General features: G+C 64.4%; 2 protein-coding genes across 2 annotated transcripts; both read right to left on the bottom strand.

Annotated features, from left to right (window-relative positions):
* Positions 1-1156: 1156 nt before the first annotated feature.
* LOC311632690 (sperm flagellar protein 1-like) lies at positions 1157-6999 on the bottom strand (the record flags this gene model as incomplete). The annotated part of the gene is made up of 7 exons (XM_084904394.1): positions 1157-1602; positions 3697-3799; positions 3884-3971; positions 4372-4438; positions 4946-5114; positions 6098-6209; positions 6855-6999. 7 exons carry the CDS (start codon positions 6997-6999, stop codon positions 1507-1509), a joined length of 780 nt encoding a protein of 259 aa, XP_084760520.1. The 3' UTR covers positions 1157-1506.
* A 362-nt stretch (positions 7000-7361) lies between these two features.
* On the bottom strand, positions 7362-18837 carry ADAM8 (ADAM metallopeptidase domain 8). The gene is made up of 24 exons (XM_084904457.1): positions 18503-18837; positions 17622-17725; positions 16515-16591; positions 16328-16406; positions 16171-16247; positions 15668-15851; positions 15325-15387; positions 15181-15249; positions 14789-14958; positions 14596-14677; positions 13974-14122; positions 13699-13876; positions 13348-13437; positions 13024-13213; positions 12860-12941; positions 12421-12580; positions 11985-12062; positions 11542-11626; positions 11093-11207; positions 10456-10624; positions 9951-10016; positions 9712-9762; positions 8287-8364; positions 7362-7886 (listed from the first exon to the last, which is right to left on the bottom strand). Exons 1-24 carry the CDS (start codon positions 18561-18563, stop codon positions 7839-7841), a joined length of 2505 nt encoding a protein of 834 aa, XP_084760583.1. The 5' UTR covers positions 18564-18837; the 3' UTR covers positions 7362-7838.
* Positions 18838-20520: the final 1683 nt, after the last annotated feature.

Genomic DNA, 20520 nt, shown 5'->3' with positions numbered 1-20520 from the left:
CACACACACACACACACACACACACACACGCAGTCTCTGCTCAGCATGAGGCCCGGGGGGTGCACGTGTGTCCGTGCGGGTCTGGGCGCTGGAGCCAGGGCAGCCCCTGGCGGTACACGGAGGCTGCAGGGAGGGCACCACCTTCTGGCTCCTGAGCTTCTCTCAGGGAGGCAGCCGGGTCTGGGGCGCGAAGCTGCCTGGGCCAGTCTTGACTCACGCTCTCGGCCGAGCCCTCCCCAGCTACTTCCTGCCCCTCCCCCAGCTGCTAGCCACTGGGAGCCGGGAGCTGTGGAGCCACCTCCCCCGTCTCTGGGTGGATTTTCCTTCTCTCAACACAGGGACCAGCGGGCGCTGTTTGTAGCCCCGGACCCCGCAACCAGAGGGTCTGGTCCCCCAACCTAGGCTTACCCACCCAGGACCCACCATGGCGGCCCGGTCCCCGCACTGAGGCCACTGGAGCCTGCCTGACCCGTGAGTGCCAAGGCTGGGCCAGCAGATCCTCTATCCCCAGTCCTCCCGGGCCTGGGAGCCCTCAGCGCTGTGCTGTGGGGCCCGCCACGCCTTCTGACTCAGCGTGTGCGTGGCTGTGTGACTCAGGCTGAAACCCTGCCGGAGGCTGTGGTTCTGAGCCTGATGCTGCTTCTGCCGCTGCGAGTGGAGGCGGGCCATGAGGCAGTGGAATCCAGGAACTGAACCAAGACTGAGGTGGCCCCAGCCCCCGACTCCAGGTGTGGAAGCAGCAGGGAAGCTGGATGCCAGGACAGGGAAGCCCTTGCCCGCCCCCCAGCCAACCTCAGGGCCTGGGAGCACTTGGAGCCCCGTCTCAGGGCCAGAGGCTGCTTGCCTGGCACCTCCCTCCTCATCCTCCAGGCAGGGCCCCGGGGCAAACTCCTCCCAGGGACACAGACTCCGGGAGGACCGGTGGGGCCCATCCTGCAGGCCCAGCTGCTCCTCGATCCCCAACACCCCGAACAAAGCAGGGTGACCCGTTCTTCTCAAGGGACTGCACCAAGGCACCCAGGACCACCCACTGAGGGTGCCACACAGCCCCTGCCGGCTCCTCCCGCCCCATGGCCCCGGGCAGATTGGACCAGCCGGGGGACACATGCTCCTGTGGGCAGAGCCTCCCACAGGACTTCAGGTGGGTGGGCACAGGACACCGCCCGCCCGGGAGAGGGGTAACTGTCCATATCCACGCTCACAGACACAATGACGACAAAACCCCTCAAGGCTCCAGGTAACCGGACCCAAGTCTTCACTTCCAAACTCAGCTGGGGGTGGGGCAAACCTCAGAGGACACAGCCCGGAGCCAGGAGCCAGCGTGCAGCCCCGAGGCCCGGCCTCCAGGCTCGTGAGTTCTGCACCCTGCTGCCCACCCCGGCTCCTGGTGCACGATGCCCCTCAGCCCGCTGGACAGGGCGCGGCCACGGCTGGTCTGGGCGAGGTCCGTGCGGGGTCCAGTTCCAGGTCTGGCTGACGCGGGAGCCTTTCCCCGAGGCCTCGTGCTCACTGGGGCTCAGTCCCCCGTCGGGTCAGCTCACCGATCCGCTGGTCCTTCAGCTGCACCAGGTGCTCCAGCCTCATCACCTTCATCTGCAGAACCTTCAGGGAGACAGGCATCTCTCGCCCCGCCCCCCTGCTGGCGCCGGGCAGTTCCAGGCCGAGCACAGTGTCCGGCCGGCCGTGCTGCAAGGCCACACGGCCCACAGCCAGACCCAAGGCCATTAAGGGGGACCCCCGGAGAGGCCCCGCGGACGTCACGGGAGGGGGGCCCTCCTCCCCCCTTGCCACAGGTGCAGGCCCGTTGTGCCAGGTTTACGTCTAAGCGTTAACAGTCAAGTGCATGTCCATGTGCAGGTGATGTGCTGTAGAATTGTACACTTGAACCCTATATGATTTCATTGGCCAGTGTAACCCAATAGTCATTTTTTTAAAAACCTGCCAATAAATCCTGTTTTATCAGGAAAAGAAGTTTCGTGAAGAACAAGGAGCCACCGCAGCCTCCTCCACCAGGGACGGCCATGTCACCAGCCTCCCCTTCTTGGAAGCGCAGGCCCACCACCAGCACAGGCGAGTGGGAGAGAGGATCTGAGAGGGCTCCTCTGCCCCCAGCACCGTGTGCTGAGTGAGGTCAGCAGCGGCCGGCCCACACTCCGCTGGGCACAGACCGCTCCCCGGGCCCAGCGTGGCGTGGGCCGCCCGGTGGCTGTCCACACTACCGCGTCCTGGCCACCCCCTCTCCCAGGGCCCACTCCCCGCCCTCCCCCAGGGCCCACTCCCCAGCAACATGCAGCGAAGGGTGGGGGCGGCCCAAGGCTGCCCACGTGCAGGCTTCCTCATTGGGCCAACACAGAAGGTGCCTGCTCCCCCCGCCCAGGCCCAGGCCCTCAGCTGCTGCCCCCATGGCCCCTGGGCACCTGTCCCCCATTTGGAACATCCTGAATGGCACGTAGAGCTGCTTCCCCCTCCGGCTTTCACAAATAACTCAGTTATAATCCACTCTGTCAGCACGCGGGCCAGAGCCCCGGGCTGTGTCAGACCTCCGGAGGTGGTTGCTTCACATCTCATCACTTCCTCTCTGCCGTCCCTCAGCAAAGGCAGACCACACGGTGACGTCACGTCCTGCATTCTCGGGAACACAGCTCACCCAGCCCGGGACATGGGCCGGCCGGGAACCACCCTGTCATCACAGTTCCTCCGGCCCCTCGGACTCGGGGCAGACTGCTGTGGCCTGCGCTGCCCCCTCACACACACACACACACATACTCCCCTCTCACCCCCGTCTCAGGCCGGGAGCTGCGACCTGTCCTCTCACAGGGTGGTCACTGTCTGGCAGCGAGGGGCCTGCGCACTTCCTGAACTCGGGACCACTGCAGACCCTGGTGCTCTCAGAGCAGGCGTGCACCCTCGGGACCATCTTCTGCACCGTGAGGACCATCTTCTGCTCCCTGACTCGGTCCTGGGCCTGCTGTCCATCACATCTGGGTGGTGATGCCTGTAGCTGTCTACAGCCCCTGGAATGTGGGCCCTGGGGCTTGGGAACTGGGGGGCTGGATGGCGAGTTCTTGGGGAGGGGACACTAAACTCTTCTCCACGCTTCTGGATGTGTTTTGCATATTCCATAGTTAAAAATAACCAAGCCCTGGCCAGTGTGGCTCAGTGGGTTGAGACCTCTCCCTGTACACCCAAAGGTGGTGAGTCGGATTCTTGGTCAAGGCACATACCCTGGTCTGGGTGTGCAGGTGGCAACATTGACCAGAATTGAACCTGGGACCCTTCAATCAATGTTTCTCTCATATCAATGTTTCTCTCTCTCTCACATCCTCTCTCTAAAGTCAGTTGAAATTTTTTTTATTAAGGTATTATATGTGTACATATCTTACCATTGCCTCCCCCCACCCCACTCCCATACATGCTCTCACCCCCCAATTATTTGCATCCGTTGGTTATTCTTACATGCATGCATATAAGTCCTTCGGTCTCTTATCTCCCCCTCAGTTGAAATTTTTTAAATAAAAATAATCAAATGATTGATAAATGTGGGTTCTCCCTGGTTAGAGACCCTGCTTGCCCCACCCACTGCCATGCCCCCCACTGTGGGTCTGAGCTGCACAGAAGGGAAAGCAGTGCCTCCCCATAATGCCCACAACCTCTGCTTCCTGGGGGTGGCACGGAGGGGCACCCCGGTCTCCGTACCTTGACGGTCTCCTGCAGAATGGCCAGCGCCTGCTCTTTTTCCTCCAGCAGCTGCTGCACCCCGGTGTCCGGGTGCTCCCAGGGCCCACCGGCTGGGTCCCGCCTGAAAGGCAAACGCCTGGCCTTTAACCCGAAGGACAGGGTGGCCGGGGCGCAATGGCAGAGGGTTCGGGAGACGGGGGCCCACCCTCTGCACGCACAGTGTCCCATCTTCTCCCAAGCCCTCTGACTCGGAAGGGTCCTCACGCCGGAAGCCACTGGGGAGCTCGGCAGGCCTGGGAGACAAGTGGACACGGCTCAGGTCCCCGCAGCAGCACCCGGGGCGAGGCAGAGCCACACAGGGAGCGCCCTGTGGGCCCGCCCGGCCTTACGCCGTCCCGAGGTGCAGCTGGCTGCCTCCGAAAGGCTTCCGTTTGGAGATGTGCCCACTGAACAGCCGCCGCCCTGCGTGGCCCCGGGACAGAAGCCGGGGGCTCCCACTCAGGAGGCGACGGCATCAGGGCCCCTCTCGGACCCTCAGACCGAGGAGCTGCCCTCCTGGAGGCCACCCGCCCGCCGGGCCCTGGGCCACCCGAGGACCCCTGCCCTCCCCTGCAGGTGCGTGAACGCGAGGGCACCACACGCCTGTCTCTGTGGCGCTGAGGCTGTTTCCCACACCGGGGGTCTGGGTACTACCGGCGTGGGGGGTGGCGGCGAGGCCCGCCCACAGTCCATCCGCATCCGCACCGGAGACTCCCGGGTCCTGCAACGATTTCAGAGGAGGGACCGTGAGATGCGGCCCCCCAGGGCTCACCCCTGACCGCATAGCCAACTCGCCTCCCTGCACTTCCCAGCCACGAGGGAGGGCCACGGGGAGGGGGGATGGCCGGTGCCAGCCTGGGGACGAGCACTGCGAAAGGTGAGCTTCCCTGTCCCAGGTCGGCCAGGGGACCGGGGGCTTCATCACCCTTATTTTTTAAAAAAATATATATTTTATTGATTTTTTACAGAGAGGAAGGGAGAGGGACAGAGAGCGAGAAACATCGATCAGCTGCCTCCTGCACACCTCCTACTGGGGATGTGCCCGCAACCAAGGCACATGCCCTTGACGGGAATCGAACCCGGGACCTTTCAGTCCGCAGGCCGACGCTCTATCCACGGAGCCAAACCGGTTTCGGCTCATAGCCCTTATTGCCTGCGTCCAGCTCTCCCTGGCAGATGAGGAGACCACGTCCACGCGTGGCGGGCGGCGGGCCCAGGCGGTACGTACAGATGCACCGGCAGGCCCGCCCGCGCCCGGCGGGTCCTCGCGGACAGCGCCGGCCGCCACCTTGTCCCTCAGCGAGCACAGGATGGGCTCGATGGCCCCCGGCGTGTTGGCCACCACCTTTCGGATATCGCCCTCTGAGACACAGAAACGCAGCTTGTGGAAGACTTTCCTGTGAAGGAAGGGGCGGGTGGCCCTCAGAGCAGTGCGCCCGGCTCTCCTCCGAGGGGGCGCGGGGACCAGGGCTCCTCCTCGCCCTGCACCTGCAGAGGCCCTGAGGCCGTCCCGTTCCCGGCCACCCCACAGAATACGGGGTGCCCTGTGGGGTCAGGCCTGGTGTTCCTAAGCGTCCCCCGGGGATCTGCACGGGAAGTCACCTTCCTGCTTGAGTCACCCTTTGCTCTGAGGAAGTCTGAGGTTCACCTCCAGTGCCCAGAATCTGGCTTCTCACCGCCGCCACAGCACCCATCTGCCTGCAGCTGCCGCCGCCACCACCCCGCGCCCCCCCCCCCCCCCCCCCCCCCCCGCACAGCCTCCGGAATAGGCCTCAACCCTGCAGGGCCTCTCAGTCCCAGGCTAGGAGGAGGGTCCTCAGCACCGTCTCCAAGGACCCCTGGTGGCTCTGAATACAAGGACCCTCCCCCTCCAGCTCCAGCCCCTCGGGTCACCCCACTGCAACCCCCTTCGCACCCACAGGTCGCCTCCCATCACTGTTCCGTCACTTGCTCGGGGGCCCTGCCTCCTCCTCCATTGCACTCATCACACCTGACATGTGTCTTCCCTCTAGACTCATCCCCTGAAGGCAGAGGCCATGTCCGAGGTGCCAGGAACAGAGCCCTGCACCCCGATTGTTGTTGAGTGAGAGGTGTGGTCGGACAGGCTGGACACACGGTCCGAGCGCAGGACGGTACCCTGGTGAGTCTCAGGCTGACCAGTGCTGTCCTCGTGGCGGGAACCCCCAGGGCCCCAGGTTGATGGTGAAATTCTGACAGCCAGGAACAGGGATACTGGCACGGCGTCAGGGAAGCCCATAGCGAGGGGACAGCCGGAGAACTTGTCCCGGAGACCAGGAAGGTGGGGAGAGGGAGTCCCCCAGCCCCTGAGCACGGACTGGGCGCTCCAACAGGAAAGGCAGGGAGGAGGCGGAGCGCCTGCCTGTTGAGGGTGCTCCAGTTGCTGAGCTTCTGGTCCGTGTTGCAGGTGGGCACGTAGTTGTGCAGGTCCACGAGCCGCGGGTGGTAATGCTTCACGATCTCCGCCAGCATCACTGCGGGGGGGCGTGGGGATGGGGGGCGCAAGGTGAGCCTGGCCCGCCCAGCGAGGAACCCCATTTACTTCCATCTTGTGTCCACGGCCCCGAGGTGGATGAGGACAGGGAGCGGAGTCCTGGGGCAGCGATCGCTGGGACCAAGGTGTGGGTGCTCCTGGGGCAGGGGTGTGGAAACTGGGCTGGGTTCAGGGGTGCTGGAGGACACCCCGAGTTTGCACCACCCGCCGCAGGGAATGCCGGACAGACGGAGGGAACTGCCGAGTGACCGGGCTGAATGCACAGCGCGGCCTCTCTCTGCTGCCACCTTCCTCCTCCTCTTGGGGCGTCAATACCCCCATCTTGCCCGCGTCCTGCGCATCCCTTAGGGTAAGGTGACCAGACGTCCTGATTTTTAACAATTTGTTCCGCGTCCCGCGGCGTTTTAAAAAATTCCCGATTTTTGGAAAGAATCTTTTAAATCATTTGGACTTTTAAAACGCCGCGGGACAAACTTAAAAATCGGGACGTCTGGTCACCTTACTTTGGGGGCGCCCCTCACACCCTGTCCTGGGGGCTCCAGCACTTCGCAGGGAGCCCGGGGAGCTGGGACCCTGGGCGAGGCGCCGGCCGGCCGCACCCGCTCCGCCCGGGCCGGGCCCTCACCGCCGTCGCTGAAGTCGCGGGCCAGGTGGCGCTTGGGCCGGCTGAGCGGGAGCCGGTCCAGCCAGGCGTACAGGCCGCGGAGCGCGGGCGGGGACAGCGGCGGCGGCGGCGGGGCCGGGGCGCTCGGCCCGGCGGCGCCCAGCATGGCTGCAGGGTTGTTGACCGTTGCTAGGAGACGGCGCCGGAAGGGGCGGGCTGCCGGGCCGTTGCGGGGAGACCGGGGGCGGGGCCGGAAGAGCGGGAGTTTTGTAGGTGAGGGAGGAGGTCAGGGTTGGGCTGCGGCCTAGGGTGCTGCCCGCGTGTCCCTGGGTCAGGGCACCCCCGGATGCTCAGTTTGGGGGTGCGGGGGTGGCTTAGGATGACGTCAGGGAGCAAAGAAGGTGAAAAGCCGCCGTCCTTGTACAGTGTACGTTTTATTTTAACAAGCGTCGGAACCTTAACTATTACACATTGAATCCCACGTGGTTTGGCTTCCTCCACATTCCACCCAATAAAAATCTCCAGTCATTTAAAAGTTTATCAATAATTTAATTGTAAAAACATGCTTTTTCTTAAATAGCAGGGAAACAGGAAATGAAAATGGAGGGGCTTGCAAAGTCTGGGGGTGCTGGAGCACACCAGCAGGAGAGGTCTTCCCGGAAGCACAGCACACGGGCCTCCCGCCCGGAGGGCCCTGGAAGTCCAGAGACACCCATACGCAGGCCACACAGCAGCTGACCCCGGCCTGGGGGCCGTCAGAGCTGGGGTGGCCAACGTGGGTGAGAGGTCAGGAACCCAGCAGAGTCCTGACCGAGAGGCCCTTGGCTGTGACCCTGGGCTGCTGAAGCCAAGACCTTGGCCACAAGGAGGTAGCTCTTCTGCTGGGACTTTCCATCGTGGGACCAGCCCGGGGCGGCACCGAGGGCTTGGGCAGAGGCACTGCAGGGGCTGGCACTGGGTTCTTTCAACAACTTGCAGAGAGGTGCGCAGGTGCCCCAAGGGGCATCATCTCCTTAGGACAGGGGGCTTCAGAGCAACCTTTGGGCCAACTCCCTTGAAGGAGGAAAAAAGAAAGAATAAAAACCACCTGCTACAAAGAGTACAAGTGAATCTTACTTCCTTTTACACTTAATAAAATTTAATTCTTAGTTCAGCCAACAGCATGATGGCCCCTACACACAACAATAGCAGTAACAGTGCCTCCGTGCTCACAGAGGACACCGGATAAAGGACAGACTTTAGAACTTAGATTAGTGGGTGAAGACAAATGACCAGCCAGTGGAGCAGCCATCCATTGAAAAGCCCTCTGGCAGAGTATGAAGCAGAGGCTAGAATATACCTACAGCTGACATCTCTCCTTTGAGCCGACAGTGTAACCCTCGGGGCAGTGCCCTGGCCAGCCTGCTCCACTGCCCCTGCTGTGGACACTGTTCTGGGGCGGGGGGAGGCTCACCTCAGTGGTCCCAGGGTTGGCCCCTCCAGCCTTGGGCTTGACTGGTGGTACTGGGGGCACGGAGGTTGGCTTGGTCACCTGGGAGGAAGCAGACACAGTGTCAGTGGATGACACCTACCTGTCCCGGCCCAGGCAAAGCACTGTCTTCCCAGGTGCTCTGCTCTGCTCCCAGGGCTTCTCTGCTGAGCTCTCCACAGAAAAGTCCCGTCCCACCCCCGCCCTCCCCCGAGGCCACCTGCAGAATGAAACCCGAACCAGCAGGCCATGGCTGCCCTCTCCCCTACACCGACCCAACCTTACCAAGAAAAAGCCTTAAAAACTGCTAGAATGTGGGTCTTGGAAGTTCAAAACCAAAAATTAGCTACTAAAATTGGCTTTTTTTTTTTTTTTTTTTTTTTTTTTTTTTTTTTTTTTTCATTTTAGCTTTCCCAGGGTGACGGGGGTGGGACTCGGGAGGGAGGTGGAAGGCTGACCAGGCCTGGCCCAGCCTTGCTCAGCCCTGGCCACACCCCCTAGCATCCAGGAGGCCTGGGTGGGCCCAGCATCTGTCGTTTCTGATAACCCGGAAGGACCGTACTGAGCAGCCGGTTCCTCCTAGCCTCTGCCTGGCTATCTCCACTTCCTGGGCCAGAAATCTCTGCCCACCCTGGCCCCCTTCTGGCTGGTCAAAACCCCTCCTTGGACCATCTTTGTAATCTCTGTAAGTCTAACATTAGTTCTAAATAAAAGGCTTAAAAAGAAAGCAATAGGGAACATCTGTTAAGCAAGCACCATGTGAAGGCTGTTGTAGGGAGATCCACGTGGGTCAGTTTAAAAATTAACAGAGCCCTGGCCAGTGTGGTAAGTGGTTAGAGTGTTGGCCCACACACGTAAGGGTCCCAGCCCGGATTGGGGAACGTGGGGAAGGTAACCAATAGACGTGTTTCTCTCACATTGATGTTTCTCTCTCTCTCACCCTTCCTCCCTCCCTTCCACTCTCTCTAAAAATCCCTCTGGTGAAGGTTAACAACAAAAAAGTTATACGATTTGCATCTCTCAAAGTCCCTCCAAGATATCGAGGCCACAGGGAGAAACCTATATGAGTCAACATCTCGGGTTCATGACAGACAGGCGGACAACAGGACACCTGGTGGGTGGAGCCTGACCCGGGAGCGGGTGGTGCCGGCGAGAAAGCCTGGCCGTTCCTGCCACCCCCACTCTGTCAGAAGCACAGGCTGGGATTGGTCCAGGGCCAAGGTGGGTGGTGAGAGAGACGCTGGGGTAAGCCTAAAGGTGGTCAGGCCAGCAGGGGGCACTCCAGAGAAGAGCACCCCACACTCGCCTGTGGGGTTTGGGTTGCAGGGAGGTGGGGGGTCTGGCCAGAGGGGAAGGGAACAGGCACAGCCAGGGGAGTCTACTGAGTGGCCACAGGGCAGGTCCTCTCACCTGCTTGGGCTTCCGCTCCGGGAGGGGCTTGGTGGGAGGAGGAGGTCTGAGCTGGAGGGAGGAAGAGTCAGGAGCCCAGGCTCCGGGTTAATGTCCTCACTGGACCCAGGTGATCAGCCTTCTGAAAGTGGGGCGGCCATACCCTAGGGTCCCAGACTCCCAAACCCATCCCTTGGGCCCCCCACCTCCTGGGACCCCATTTTTGCCACTTAGACTGCCTGGTTGGGGGCCCTTCTCACCTGGGCCGGGGCCTGCGGGGTGTACATGGGAACTGGGAAGGGTGGTCTGGATATGGCGGCTGGAGGCTGGAGGGAACAGGGTCGTGAGCCTGGATTGCCCCTCGCTGTCACCCCAGCCCCCCAGCTCAGGACCTGAGGTTTCCGCCCCTCCCAGAGGGAGACTAAAGCTCCAGGTGTGCATATGGCAGCTCTGCCCCGCCACCAGCAGAGCCCACAGCCCGAATGTGACCCGCACGTTCCCTTTGCTCAGCCGGGTGAACGCTCTGAGGCGCTGGGTGGCAACAGAGGGAGATGGGCCCTCTGAACTGTCCTCAGGCCCTGCAGAGCCCTCGAACCTGATTCAAGTTCAATGGCCAGTTCTGTCATCAGTTCGTGTGGGTCCTCAGACCCCCCATCCTCAAGCCTCCTTCCTGCCTTCCCCATGGTGGCCATGGCTGCTGCTCTAGGGCCCTGGTGAGGCCCTGGCCCTGGGACTAGGTGGTCTGGGGAGCCGGCTGGTGCTTACAGCAGGGGGGGGCCGTTGAGGGGTCACTGTGGGAGCTGTGGGCCGGGGGGGCGGGCCGGAGTGGACGGTAGGCACAGTGGGGGCCGGAGCCATGCCCTTCGCTGGCCCAAAGCCCCCCTCTTGGAACAGGGGGTTGGATCGCCCCAGGGCGGTCTTGGGTGTCTTGTTCCTGCCAAGAAAGTAAGATGAGTCAGTGCATCCTGGCCTCAGGGTGCTATCCAGGGATGTGGGGTCCCCTGAGCACGAGACCCCCTGGCCTGGCCAGGTACCTCACAGCTGCCTCAGTCCCTGCAATCCCCCACGGGGGGCAGCAGTCACAGCCACTCAGAAAGGGGAGGCAGCCTCGAGGGTGTTTTCCTGCGGCCGCACCGGGTCCAGGTCCCGACAGGGCGGGCGGCTGGTGAGCCCATGCTATCCCCAAAGTGCCAACGCCTACCAGGGTCAGGTGTGCGTGGGGGTCCGGGACCATCTCTGGGCTTATCCCCCACTGTCACCAAATCTGTGACCTGTTCCCGCCCCACGAGAGGCCCTGGGGACCGCTGTGGTTCTCTCCTTCCTCCGCGGCAGCAGGCCGTTTCCCAACAGGAGGAGGGGATGTGCCTGTTGCACGGGGATGTGGAGCAACCAAGGCGCTCACCTCCCTCGGATGTGGCTCCCGGCCTTGCGGTAGACGACCACGCCCAGCACAGCCAGCGCCAGGGCCACCAGGAGCAGCACAGGCACCAGCACGCTCGGCAGGAGGCTCCCGGAGGCTGTGGGGAGCACGAGACCAGGGGTCAGTGGGGCTGTGGGGGTTGAGAGGGCAGACAGGGGCCCTTTTGGGGCCCCTTCCTGACTGGAGCCCTGGCCCCTCCCCTGCAGCCACACACCCACCCGAAGACCCGTCTCCTGTGGGGCTGAGTGGGGGTTACTGGCTCTAGGCCCTACCCCAGACCCGTGAGGTCAGGATGCCCAGGCCTGCAAGTCTGACGCTTTAACATCGCACCAATGGTTTGGGGGCTGCAGCTTCCTTCTCACTGCCCAGGGGGTCCCGTCCCGCTGCCCACCAGGCTGTCGGGTGGGAAGGCCCAGGCCCCGGGCTCTCACCTGTGTGCAGCTCGGCCCGCAGCTCTGTGCAGTGCGGTGGGGCCCAGCCCGGCTGGCAGTGGCACTGCCCCTTGTGGTTGCACACCTGCGGGACAGCCAGGCGTCAGGGATGGGCCCCGGGCCCTGCCTGTGCCCGTGCCACATCGCCCGGTGCCCACACAGGAGTCCCACCAGGCCAGCCGAGGCCCGTGAGGGCTCTGCTGTGACTGACGGGGACAGGCTGGGCTTGTCCACGGACCTGGCTCCTAGGTCCAGGCGTCCCTGGCCGTCACACACGCTGACGGCAGCAGCCCAGCCGATGTGTCCACGGGCATCACCACCGCCGGAACTCGGGGTCCACCCGGGGCCCACAGATCCTCACCAGCTCCAGGCCTCCGCCCTCTGTCCCCCCAGGCCCGCCCTGAGCGTGGCCCACTGTCTCCTTCCCACGAGGGCCCACACACCCCATGGCCGTTGCACTGGGCGGAGCAGTTTCTGGAGCGGTACACGTGGAAGTCCCGGCACAGTCCTTCCCAACACACCTGGAAGGCAGGGGGCCTCATTAGGAAGTCGCTCTCCACCCCTGACCCCCGCTCTCCCCCAGCAGCGGACGGAAGCCCCCCCGGAACCTGCCGGTGAGCTTCAGGGGGCAGGCCGCGGCCACCGCGCCACCACGGCCAGGCAGGCCTGGTCTGCAGCCCTTCTGCTGGCAGGCAGGCCACCAGGGGCACCGAGGACCGCCCGCCCCCCCCCCCCCCCGGCCTCTGGGGGGACGTGCAGACGGAAAGGTCTTCAAATCATGCTAGCCTTGCTTGGGACCACCTGAGTGTGCGTGTGGGGCACACGCCGGGGACACGGAGTCCTTCGGGGGCACAGCCAGGCGTGTGTCCGGTCACTCACCCGCTCATCGCCGCACTTGGTGCCTTCCAGCACCCGCTCGAACTCAGAGCTACCGACCAGGTTCAGAGCCTGGCACATGGCTGAGCTGTAGGTGAAGGAGCAGGAGCCCCGCTCTGGAGGCTTCTGCCCGCCGTCGCAGAGCAGGAACTCGCACCCGGCCCTGCGAACAGAGACAGGCGCGTGGTCGCCTGCTCCGTGCACGCTGACGTGCTCCGTGGGGACCCAGGGGGCTGCCAGGAGACGAGGCCCAGGACCCCGGCACGGGCTGTGGGGTTCACTGATGGGGCATCCACCCGCCTCCCCCGAGGGCAGGGCGGCCAGGCCTGGCGGTCCTGGAAGGCAGGGTGGGCCCCTCCCCCTCTGTGCAGAGGACTTTCTTGGGAGACCCCGCCTGTGGGGACATCCCGGAGCCAGGGGGCGGGGCGTGGCGGACGCTCACCTGTCGGCACTAAGGCGGACCGTGCCCCTGCAGCCCGGCGAGATGCTGCGGGAGTAGCAAATCTCCGAGGCAACCCGCGCACCTGCAGGCCAGGAGCAGGTGAGCCCTCCAGCAGGGGGCCCGCAGCCACCCCCGGCCGGTGGGCCCCCCGCCGCCCGCCTCACCTGGCCCCCACAGGTCCTGGCACCGCTGGGCCCGCGTGGGGCAGGCCCCGTTGTAGCAGTAGCCGCCCCGGCAGGGCGTGCCGTTCTCCCGGAAGGCGTCCTCCGGGCAGGAGGGCCGCTGGCCGTCGCAGTACTCCTCCAGGTCGCAGGCGTCCTTGCTGGGGCGGCACAGCTTGCCCGGCGGCTTCACCTGGCCCAAGAGCGAAGTCACCATGGGGACAGCAGGCCCAGGCTGCTCTCCGTCCCCGCCATCCCCGGGGCCCCTCCCCGCCCGCTGCCCCGGGGCACAGCCGGGCCGGGGTCCGGAAGGGGCCCTGTGCTCACCCTGCACTCGTGGCAGCAGGGACCATGGGCACACTCGGCGCCCTCGGCCAGCTGGCAGGTGGTGGTGTTGCAGCAGTGGTTCTGACAGTCCTGGGGGGCGGACAGGGCAATGTGAGGGTGTGAGCACCTGCCCCAGTGGCCGTGGGGCCCACCTCCCTCCATGACCCCCCCATCAGGGCCGGGGCCTTCCCACAGACCCCCTGCAGGCGGACGGGGTGTCAGAAGGTAGGGGTGAGTTCTGACTGGCCGTGGGCATGCAGGCCGCTGGGCGGGTCAGGAAGGACGCCGTCACCTGGGGGAGTGAGACCCGGGGCGGGGGCGGGGCAGAGGGGGCGGAGCGGGGCCCGGTACCTGGGGGTAGCCGCAGTCACACTGCTCCCCTTGCTCCACAAACCCGTTCCCGCACACGGGGCCGCCCACCAGGCGGTCGGGGTCCGGGGCATTCTCGATGCAGGTGATGCGGGGCTTCTCCACGAACGTCTCCAGGTCGGCCCGGCTGCAGTGGCTGAACGTTTTGGGGAACGTGGAGCTGTGGGGAGAGGGGTGGTTCAGGGGGAGGTGGGCAGTGAGTGGGCAGGCCGCTTGCGCCCCAGGGGGCCTTCTGCCAGGACCGGGGTGGGCCTCACCCGATGCTGCCTGCCATGATGCAGCCGCCGCTGGTGCGAGGCTCGGGGCAGTAGCAGCCCTGGACGTTCTCATCGTGGTCCATGCCCAGGTTGTGGCCCATCTCGTGGGCCATGGTGGACGCCACGCCGATTGGGTTCGTGCTGTGGTCCTGCAGGGAGAGGCTGCGCTGGTCGGTGCCCACTGGGCCCAGACACCTTCCTGCCGGCCCTGCTGCCCCGAGCAAGGCTGGCATCACTTCCTGCGAACGCTTCTTAAAACGTAAAGCGCCGCCCGGCGGCTCCGCTGGCTGGAGCGTTATCCGCGCACCGAAGGGCTGCGGGTTTGGTTCCCAGTCAGGGCGCGCACCCAGGGGCTTTGGGTCCGATCCTCAGTCGGGGTGCTGGGGATCCATGTTTCCCTCTCTCCCTTCCTCCCTCTATAAATACTAATGAAAAACATATCCTGGGGTGAGGATTTTAAAAAACACCAAGCACCCTCCTGGAGAGGCAGCCGGTCAGGGGTTCACGGGGACAGACTGCGGACCCGCAGGTGGACTGAGCCCCGAGCTCTCCCCGGCATGCATTTCAGCTCACGCTCCAAGCCCAGCTCCCCCCCACCCCAGCCCGCCGGCCCCCTCCGCACCTGGTTCACAGCGCCTGAGTGCTGGGAGCACATGGCGGACACCCTGGCCAGTCCCACCGTGGTCCCCGCGAAGTCGATGCCGCTGCGAGCAAGAGAAGTGTCTGCAGGCGGGCTCCCCTGCGCGCTGCCGCGGTCCCACAGCCCCTCGCTGGCCACGGCTGTCCTCCCTGCCCGCCGCCTGCCGCCCACTCACGTGATGAGCTGGACGTTGTCATGGGGGTGCCGGCCCACCAGGTTCTGCGTCCGCCAGGTCAGGAAGTTGTCCAGCGTGATGCTGGCGTCGGGGCTGACCTGAATCTTGTCCCCGTAGTTCCAGATGTCCAGGCCCACCAGCACCACGCGGAACTTGAGTTCCTGATACAGCTGCAGGGAGACAGGGTCCCACGGGTCAGGGGCCGCCCACACCGCCCTCCAGGTGCTCCTCCTCTTTGACAACCAGGGTTCTGGCAGGCTGGGTGGCATCTGGTCCAGAACGGGCCTGTGTTGCTTTGGGTCCTGGAAGCCCCTGCTCGGGGAGGAGCCCCTGGGAGACCCCACTCCCGCCCCCCCTCGCCCCTGCCCCCACTACGTAGAAACAGCCAGCACCTTGTCCACGTGGTTCACCACCTCCAGCACCCGCCTGCGCACAGCCTCTCTGCTCCCCAGCTTCTGGAACTGATGACACAGACCCTCAGTCAGCAGCCCATGGGCGGCCCGCCCCCCCCCCGCCCACGCCCCTGCCCATGGCACCTCGCTGCTGTCCACCACCACATAGAGCTCCACATAGTGGGTCTTCCGGGACATCGGCCCGTTCTGCAAAACAGCAACGAGAAGCCGGTCAGCGGCCCCAGCACAGCCCCCCTCACCCCGGCCCCGCCTTCACACGGACCACGTCCAGGGCCCCTGCTCAGTGCCAGGGGACCGGGCTAGGAGGTGCCAGCACGGACTAAAGAGCCGTCTCCGCGGCTTCCGGGCAGTCAGGCCCCCCGGCCGTCCGGATGGCGGGCAGCGCCCTCATTCGCTGAGTGCCCGGGAGTCTGGGGGACGCGCAGGCCCAGGAGGACAGGGGTGAAGCTGGGCGGGGCCTGCTCACCCGGGGCCTGAAGGCGGCCAAGGTCCTAGGGCCCAGCATGCTCTCCAGGCTGGTGTTGCTGACCCCGCAGGTGCCCGCCTTCTGCCGCAGGTGCTGGGCCTTGTAGAGTGCGTGCCGCCCCTCCTCCCCGCCGCCGCCCAGCGGCTCGATCAGGTGCACCGCCGAGCCTGCCTGGAAGAAGCCCCTGTGGGCAGAGGGGAGCCGGAGGCTCCGGTCAGTGCCCGCCCCGGCATGCTGCCCAGGGAGGGACAGAAGCCTGGAAGGACAGGAGGCCCCCAGTCGGCCCTGGGGCATGCAGGCGGACAGTGTCCAGGCCCAGGGGGAGCCCTGCAGGTGGGGAACCTGTCATCGTAAACAGAGCCCAGACGCCCAGGTGCACAAAGGTGTCCCCGAGTCTGGCCCTGGCCCCTCTATTCTCAGCCTCAGTTCACTTCCCTGGAGGGCACGGCGTGTGCTGGGGCCCTGACATGCTGACCCACGGCGCCCGGGTCCGGAGCACCCACCTGAGGCCATCACAGGTGCTGAGGCTGGCAGCGGACAGCGGGTGCCCTTCCACGTGGCCCTGGTAGAAGCAGTGGTCCTGCGGGAGGCGGGCATGAGGGCTCTGCAGGACCCGCCCCCAGAGCCCCCAGCCACCCTGGGGAGGCCGCCAGGCCGTACCTGCCTCTGCAGCGGCTCGGTCACCTGGGAGCCGTTGGCAGCCGTGAAGGTCTCCGTGTAGCCCGAGCCCACCAGGTCCCTAGGAGAAAACCCCTGTTGCTCACTGGCCCCCTGCAGCCCTGGAGGGGCAATGCCAGGGAGGGTGCCTGGGACACAGGGGCGCTGGGCGGGCCCGGACCCCGCTCACCTGTTCTTCCGAAGGTGCAGAGTGAAGGTGTTCCCTGGGGCACCGAGCACGTAGCTCACGCTCTCTGGGTACAGGCCCTGAGCCGGGAAACAGGAGGGGTCTAAGGTGGGGGCCTTGTCTCAGGCTGCGCCCATCTCAAACCTGGGGCGGGGAGGGGAGCTCAGAGGACAGGGATGCAGCCCAAGGCCAGGGCCCCCAGCCCGAAAGCCCTTCAGAGGACCCTAGAGGTCACTCAGCATCAGGCTGGCGAAGGGGACTGGGCCAGGCTGAACTGTAATGCAGGGGTCCTGCCAGGCCTCGGGCCTCGGTTTCCCCATCTGTCCACACAAGGTCAATGACAATAATGCCCCTTCCCCAGGGAGCAAGGGGAGGGGAGATGTAGCCCTACGGGCAGCTGTGGGTGGGACAGCCCCCCAGCCCCTCCCACCCACACCCCAGCCCCGTACTCCCAGGGGACAAAGACCCTCCGCTCCTTGTCAGGGACAGCATGCACCTGGCCCTCAGGGTGGGGTGAGGGTCCAGGGGGCTTAGTGTCCTTCCCAGACTCCAAAGACAGGACAGGGCTACCCCCACTACACAGGCAGGCACATCCACTTCACACACACACACACACACACACACACACACACACACTGCACACCCCACATGGGAATGACCCCGGGCAGCTCTGGGTATCTGAGCCCAGGCCAAAGCCCCTAGGAAAGGGTGTCCCTGTGACCACACACTGCAACAGGCTCCGGGGAGCCAGCCACCCCGCTAGTCTGAGGAAGAATTTGACTTGTCACCGCTGATCGAAACTGGGGAGTGCCACAGGGAGAGGCAGGGTGCCAGGAGGTGAGGCCTGGAGGACAGCCAAGCCAAGCACCAAGGACGTCACTCACCCTTTCCGGGTACAGGTCCCGAACCCAGAAAACAGGGGGTCCAGGATGCGGAGCCCAGGTGGGCAGTGAGCCCCCTCAGGGCGCTGCCCCTAAGCCCTCAGCCCCCAGGCTGGACCCTCACAACCGGCTGGGACACACAGGAGCTACAATCTTCTAACTGGGCACTGTGGGAGCAGACAGGGACCCCCCGAAACCACCACCAGGCCATTTTCCGGCCAAGACTCACCTCGCTGGAGGGCAGGGCCCGGCGGGCACGAGGACCCGGCAGGCGCTGGGGCCTCACCACCTCGTACTGCTCCACATGGGGCAAGGGGGGGCTGGGGGCGGCCACTGAGGGAAAGAGAGGTGTCGGCAGGTGCGCAGGGCACCCATCCTCCTGTCCGGGGAGGCCCCTTCCTGGTGAGACAGGGTGGGGACCGGACCTGCACCTGGCATTGGGAAGACAACAGGACCCCAGCAGGTGGGGCCAGGCAAACCCTGTCCTTCCAGGAGCCTACAAGTAACCGAGTAACTGCGTCTAACGGAGCTGACCCGCCTCCCTGGCACTAGAAGCTCCCACATAGCCCACACAGGCAGCAGGCCACACAAGACCCCGTCCCTTCCCTTTTAAGGTAATTAACAGCCCAAAATCAGGGGACCAAATCTTGTGACCGTTATCTTGCAAACCTCCAGGCTCAAGAGGCCCCGGGGCGCCCAACTCAGTCCTGCGGCCCCAGCCACGCTCTTGTTTGCCTCCAGGGGGCGGATGGGACACCACAGAATCCAGACAGGAGGTTCGGGGAGCCAGTTAGGGGCCAGAGCCAGCAGTATGCTTGGTTCTCCCCAAACGGGTTGGTGGGGGGGTAGGCCCCCATGTGGCTAGACCTCCCCACTCTCAGCTCAAGGCCACTCACTGCTCCTCAGTCCTCCCTTCCTTCCTGGGGTGGGGGTCCGGGGAGGGATGGGCAATCACTGCTCTATCCCGGCCCCAGTTCCCACTAGGAGCCCAGCAATGACCGAGGCACGGGTTTCCCTCAGTTCCCTTTTTAAGGCCCGTCTGCCCCCTCCCAGCGGGACCAGCGCAGAGCAGTGCCCGGTGCGGGTACAGGCCAGGCGACCAGCACTCACCCTGCAGCCACCACGCGCTGAGCAGCCAGAGCACGAGGTGGGGCATGGCCGAGGTGTGCATCGGAACTCAGGGGTCCGGGGGTGCGGGTGGAGGTCTGGGATCCGGAGGAGGGGAGGGTGGTGGAGTGAGGATGGGGATCCGGTGGCCTGAATGGAGATCCGGGGGTCTGGGGTCCAAGGGCACAGATGGGGGGTCCAGGGGCCAGCAGGCGCAAACAGGACGTGGGGATCCAGGTCCAAAGTCAGCGGTGTGTACAGGATGTGGCTCCGCGATCAATGGGGCACGTCTGGCCCCAGCGCTGGGCCCGGAGGCTCTCCCAGGCGGCCCGCCCCAGACCAGCCCTTACCCACTAGGCCCCGCCCCCCGGATGCTGGGAGGGGCGGGGTCTGGGCACCTTAGTCAGGGTGCCCCGCCCCTCCCTTTCATCCTTCCTGCCCCATGCTCTGGTGTTCTTGTGGCTACTGCTGGTCCCCTGGGGGCTCCTGGATGGTGCCCGCTGTCCAGCACGTGGAAAAGCTTCATAAATGTGGACCGAATTAAGGGAGGGGGAGGCAAACAGCCTGGGCCTTGGTGGGGGAAGTGGCGTGTGAAAGGCTGTCTGGTGGGTGCCTCTGAAGGTGGGGGATACCCCGACTTCCTGGGGAACAGAAAGCTTCTGCAGCAGCATGGAATCCACCCAGTGGGGAGGGGAGCACCTGGGGTGCCATCCACTTCACCTTCACAGACCCTGTTCTTTGCCGAGGCCACTTCCGGGTGAGCCTGTCCATGGGGGTCACCCAGCCTTGCTCTATTGGTCGCCAAATAGCAGCAGAGGCAGCTTTTCCATTGGGCCTCCCCTTGGTTTCTGCCCTCCCTGTCCTGCTGGATGGCGCCACCCCACTCTGGCCTGACATGGAGGCTGGGGTCCAGGCCTCCTGCAGCTGAGCCAAGTGCGTTCGCCCACATTCCAGACATGCCCCCTGAGATGCTGGGGGGAGAGTATGCCAGGGACGCAGGTGGTGGTGGTGTCCACAGATGGTTCCAGACCAGAGGTTCAAGTTCAATGGACCATTATTTCCCCCAGAGGCAATGGCATCAAAGGAAAGGCAGAGGGGCCGGCCCAGACTTTGGGGGCATCTTGGGCAGAGGTGCCAGGGAAGCCCTGGCCACAGCAGCAGTGCGGGCACAGTGACCAGGCCTGGACCGAGTGGGCCCCTGCGGAGGCCCGTGGGGACCGTCCCTGTGCTTACTCATGACTGTTCACTGGTAAATGCTGTGTGAACCTCAAGCCCCCCCCCCCCCCCATCGCAGTTTTACTTCTGTTCCTTTGTCACACATTCCAAGTTGTTTCACAGAAATTTGTCTGCCGTGACCATGAGGTTTTCCAGCGAGCTGACCAGACGCCTGTGCGCAGCTCACTGGCAGGGACCTCACAGCAGCAGCAGGACCCACGAGGGTCCAGGGGCTCCTGTCACACAGGACCCTCCACCCACCCATAGGATGCATCTAACTCTCCCCCAACCAGTGGCAGGTGCTGCTGGGGTGCCACCACCTGCAGCCTGGAGGTGCAGGCCAGGACGGGGACAGGGTACCTGGGCTTCAGGGCTAGGCAGGTCTCTCACTGAGAGCCAGGGGGTTCCCCTGCTCAATCCCCAAGTTGCATAACACCACGACCGGCAACGGGGTTGGCAGATAAGCTTGTTTGCTCACAGATGGTATCTACGCAACATACAAATAAGAACCGTTTGTGGCTTGCCTAGCCCTGCAGGGCAGCAGCCCAGGCCAAGCGCCACTCCCACCCTCACCCCAGGGACCTGTGTGCCCAGGCTGCTTCTAGTCTCATTCCTCCTCAGTTGCCAAGGACGCCACCTGGAGCAGGTGGTTCAAACTGAATTTCAAAAGTGACATGTATGAACCAGCAGTGGCACAGAGGTGTTCGTGGCAGCAGCATCCTCAAGCTGGTGTGCCATCTACTGCCAAACGGGGGAGGTGGGAACAGCCTGATGGGGCAGCCCGATGGGCAGGAACTGCCCGATGG

Source organism: Pipistrellus hanaki (genome assembly GCF_964339955.1).
Source record: "Pipistrellus hanaki genome assembly, chromosome: 14".
NCBI lineage: Eukaryota > Metazoa > Chordata > Mammalia > Chiroptera > Vespertilionidae > Pipistrellus > Pipistrellus hanaki.
The sequence above is the reverse complement of the archived record's forward strand: the minus strand, read 5'-3'. Positions and strand labels throughout refer to the sequence as shown.

Bases quoted from the DNA above. Each gene is read 5' to 3' on its own strand.
- ADAM8 (XM_084904457.1), bottom strand. From the start codon at position 18,563: ATGCACACCTCGGCCATGCCCCACCTCGTGCTCTGGCTGCTCAGCGCG. The intron at 13,214-13,347 runs GTGAGCACAGGG...CTCTTGGGCCAG, and splicing joins CCTGCTGCCACGAGTGCAGG to GTGAAGCCGCCGGGCAAGCT. The intron at 7,887-8,286 runs GTGAGCCTCCCC...TCCTCCTTCAAG, and splicing joins CCAACCCTGGGACCACTGAG to GGAGTTGGCCCAAAGGTTGC.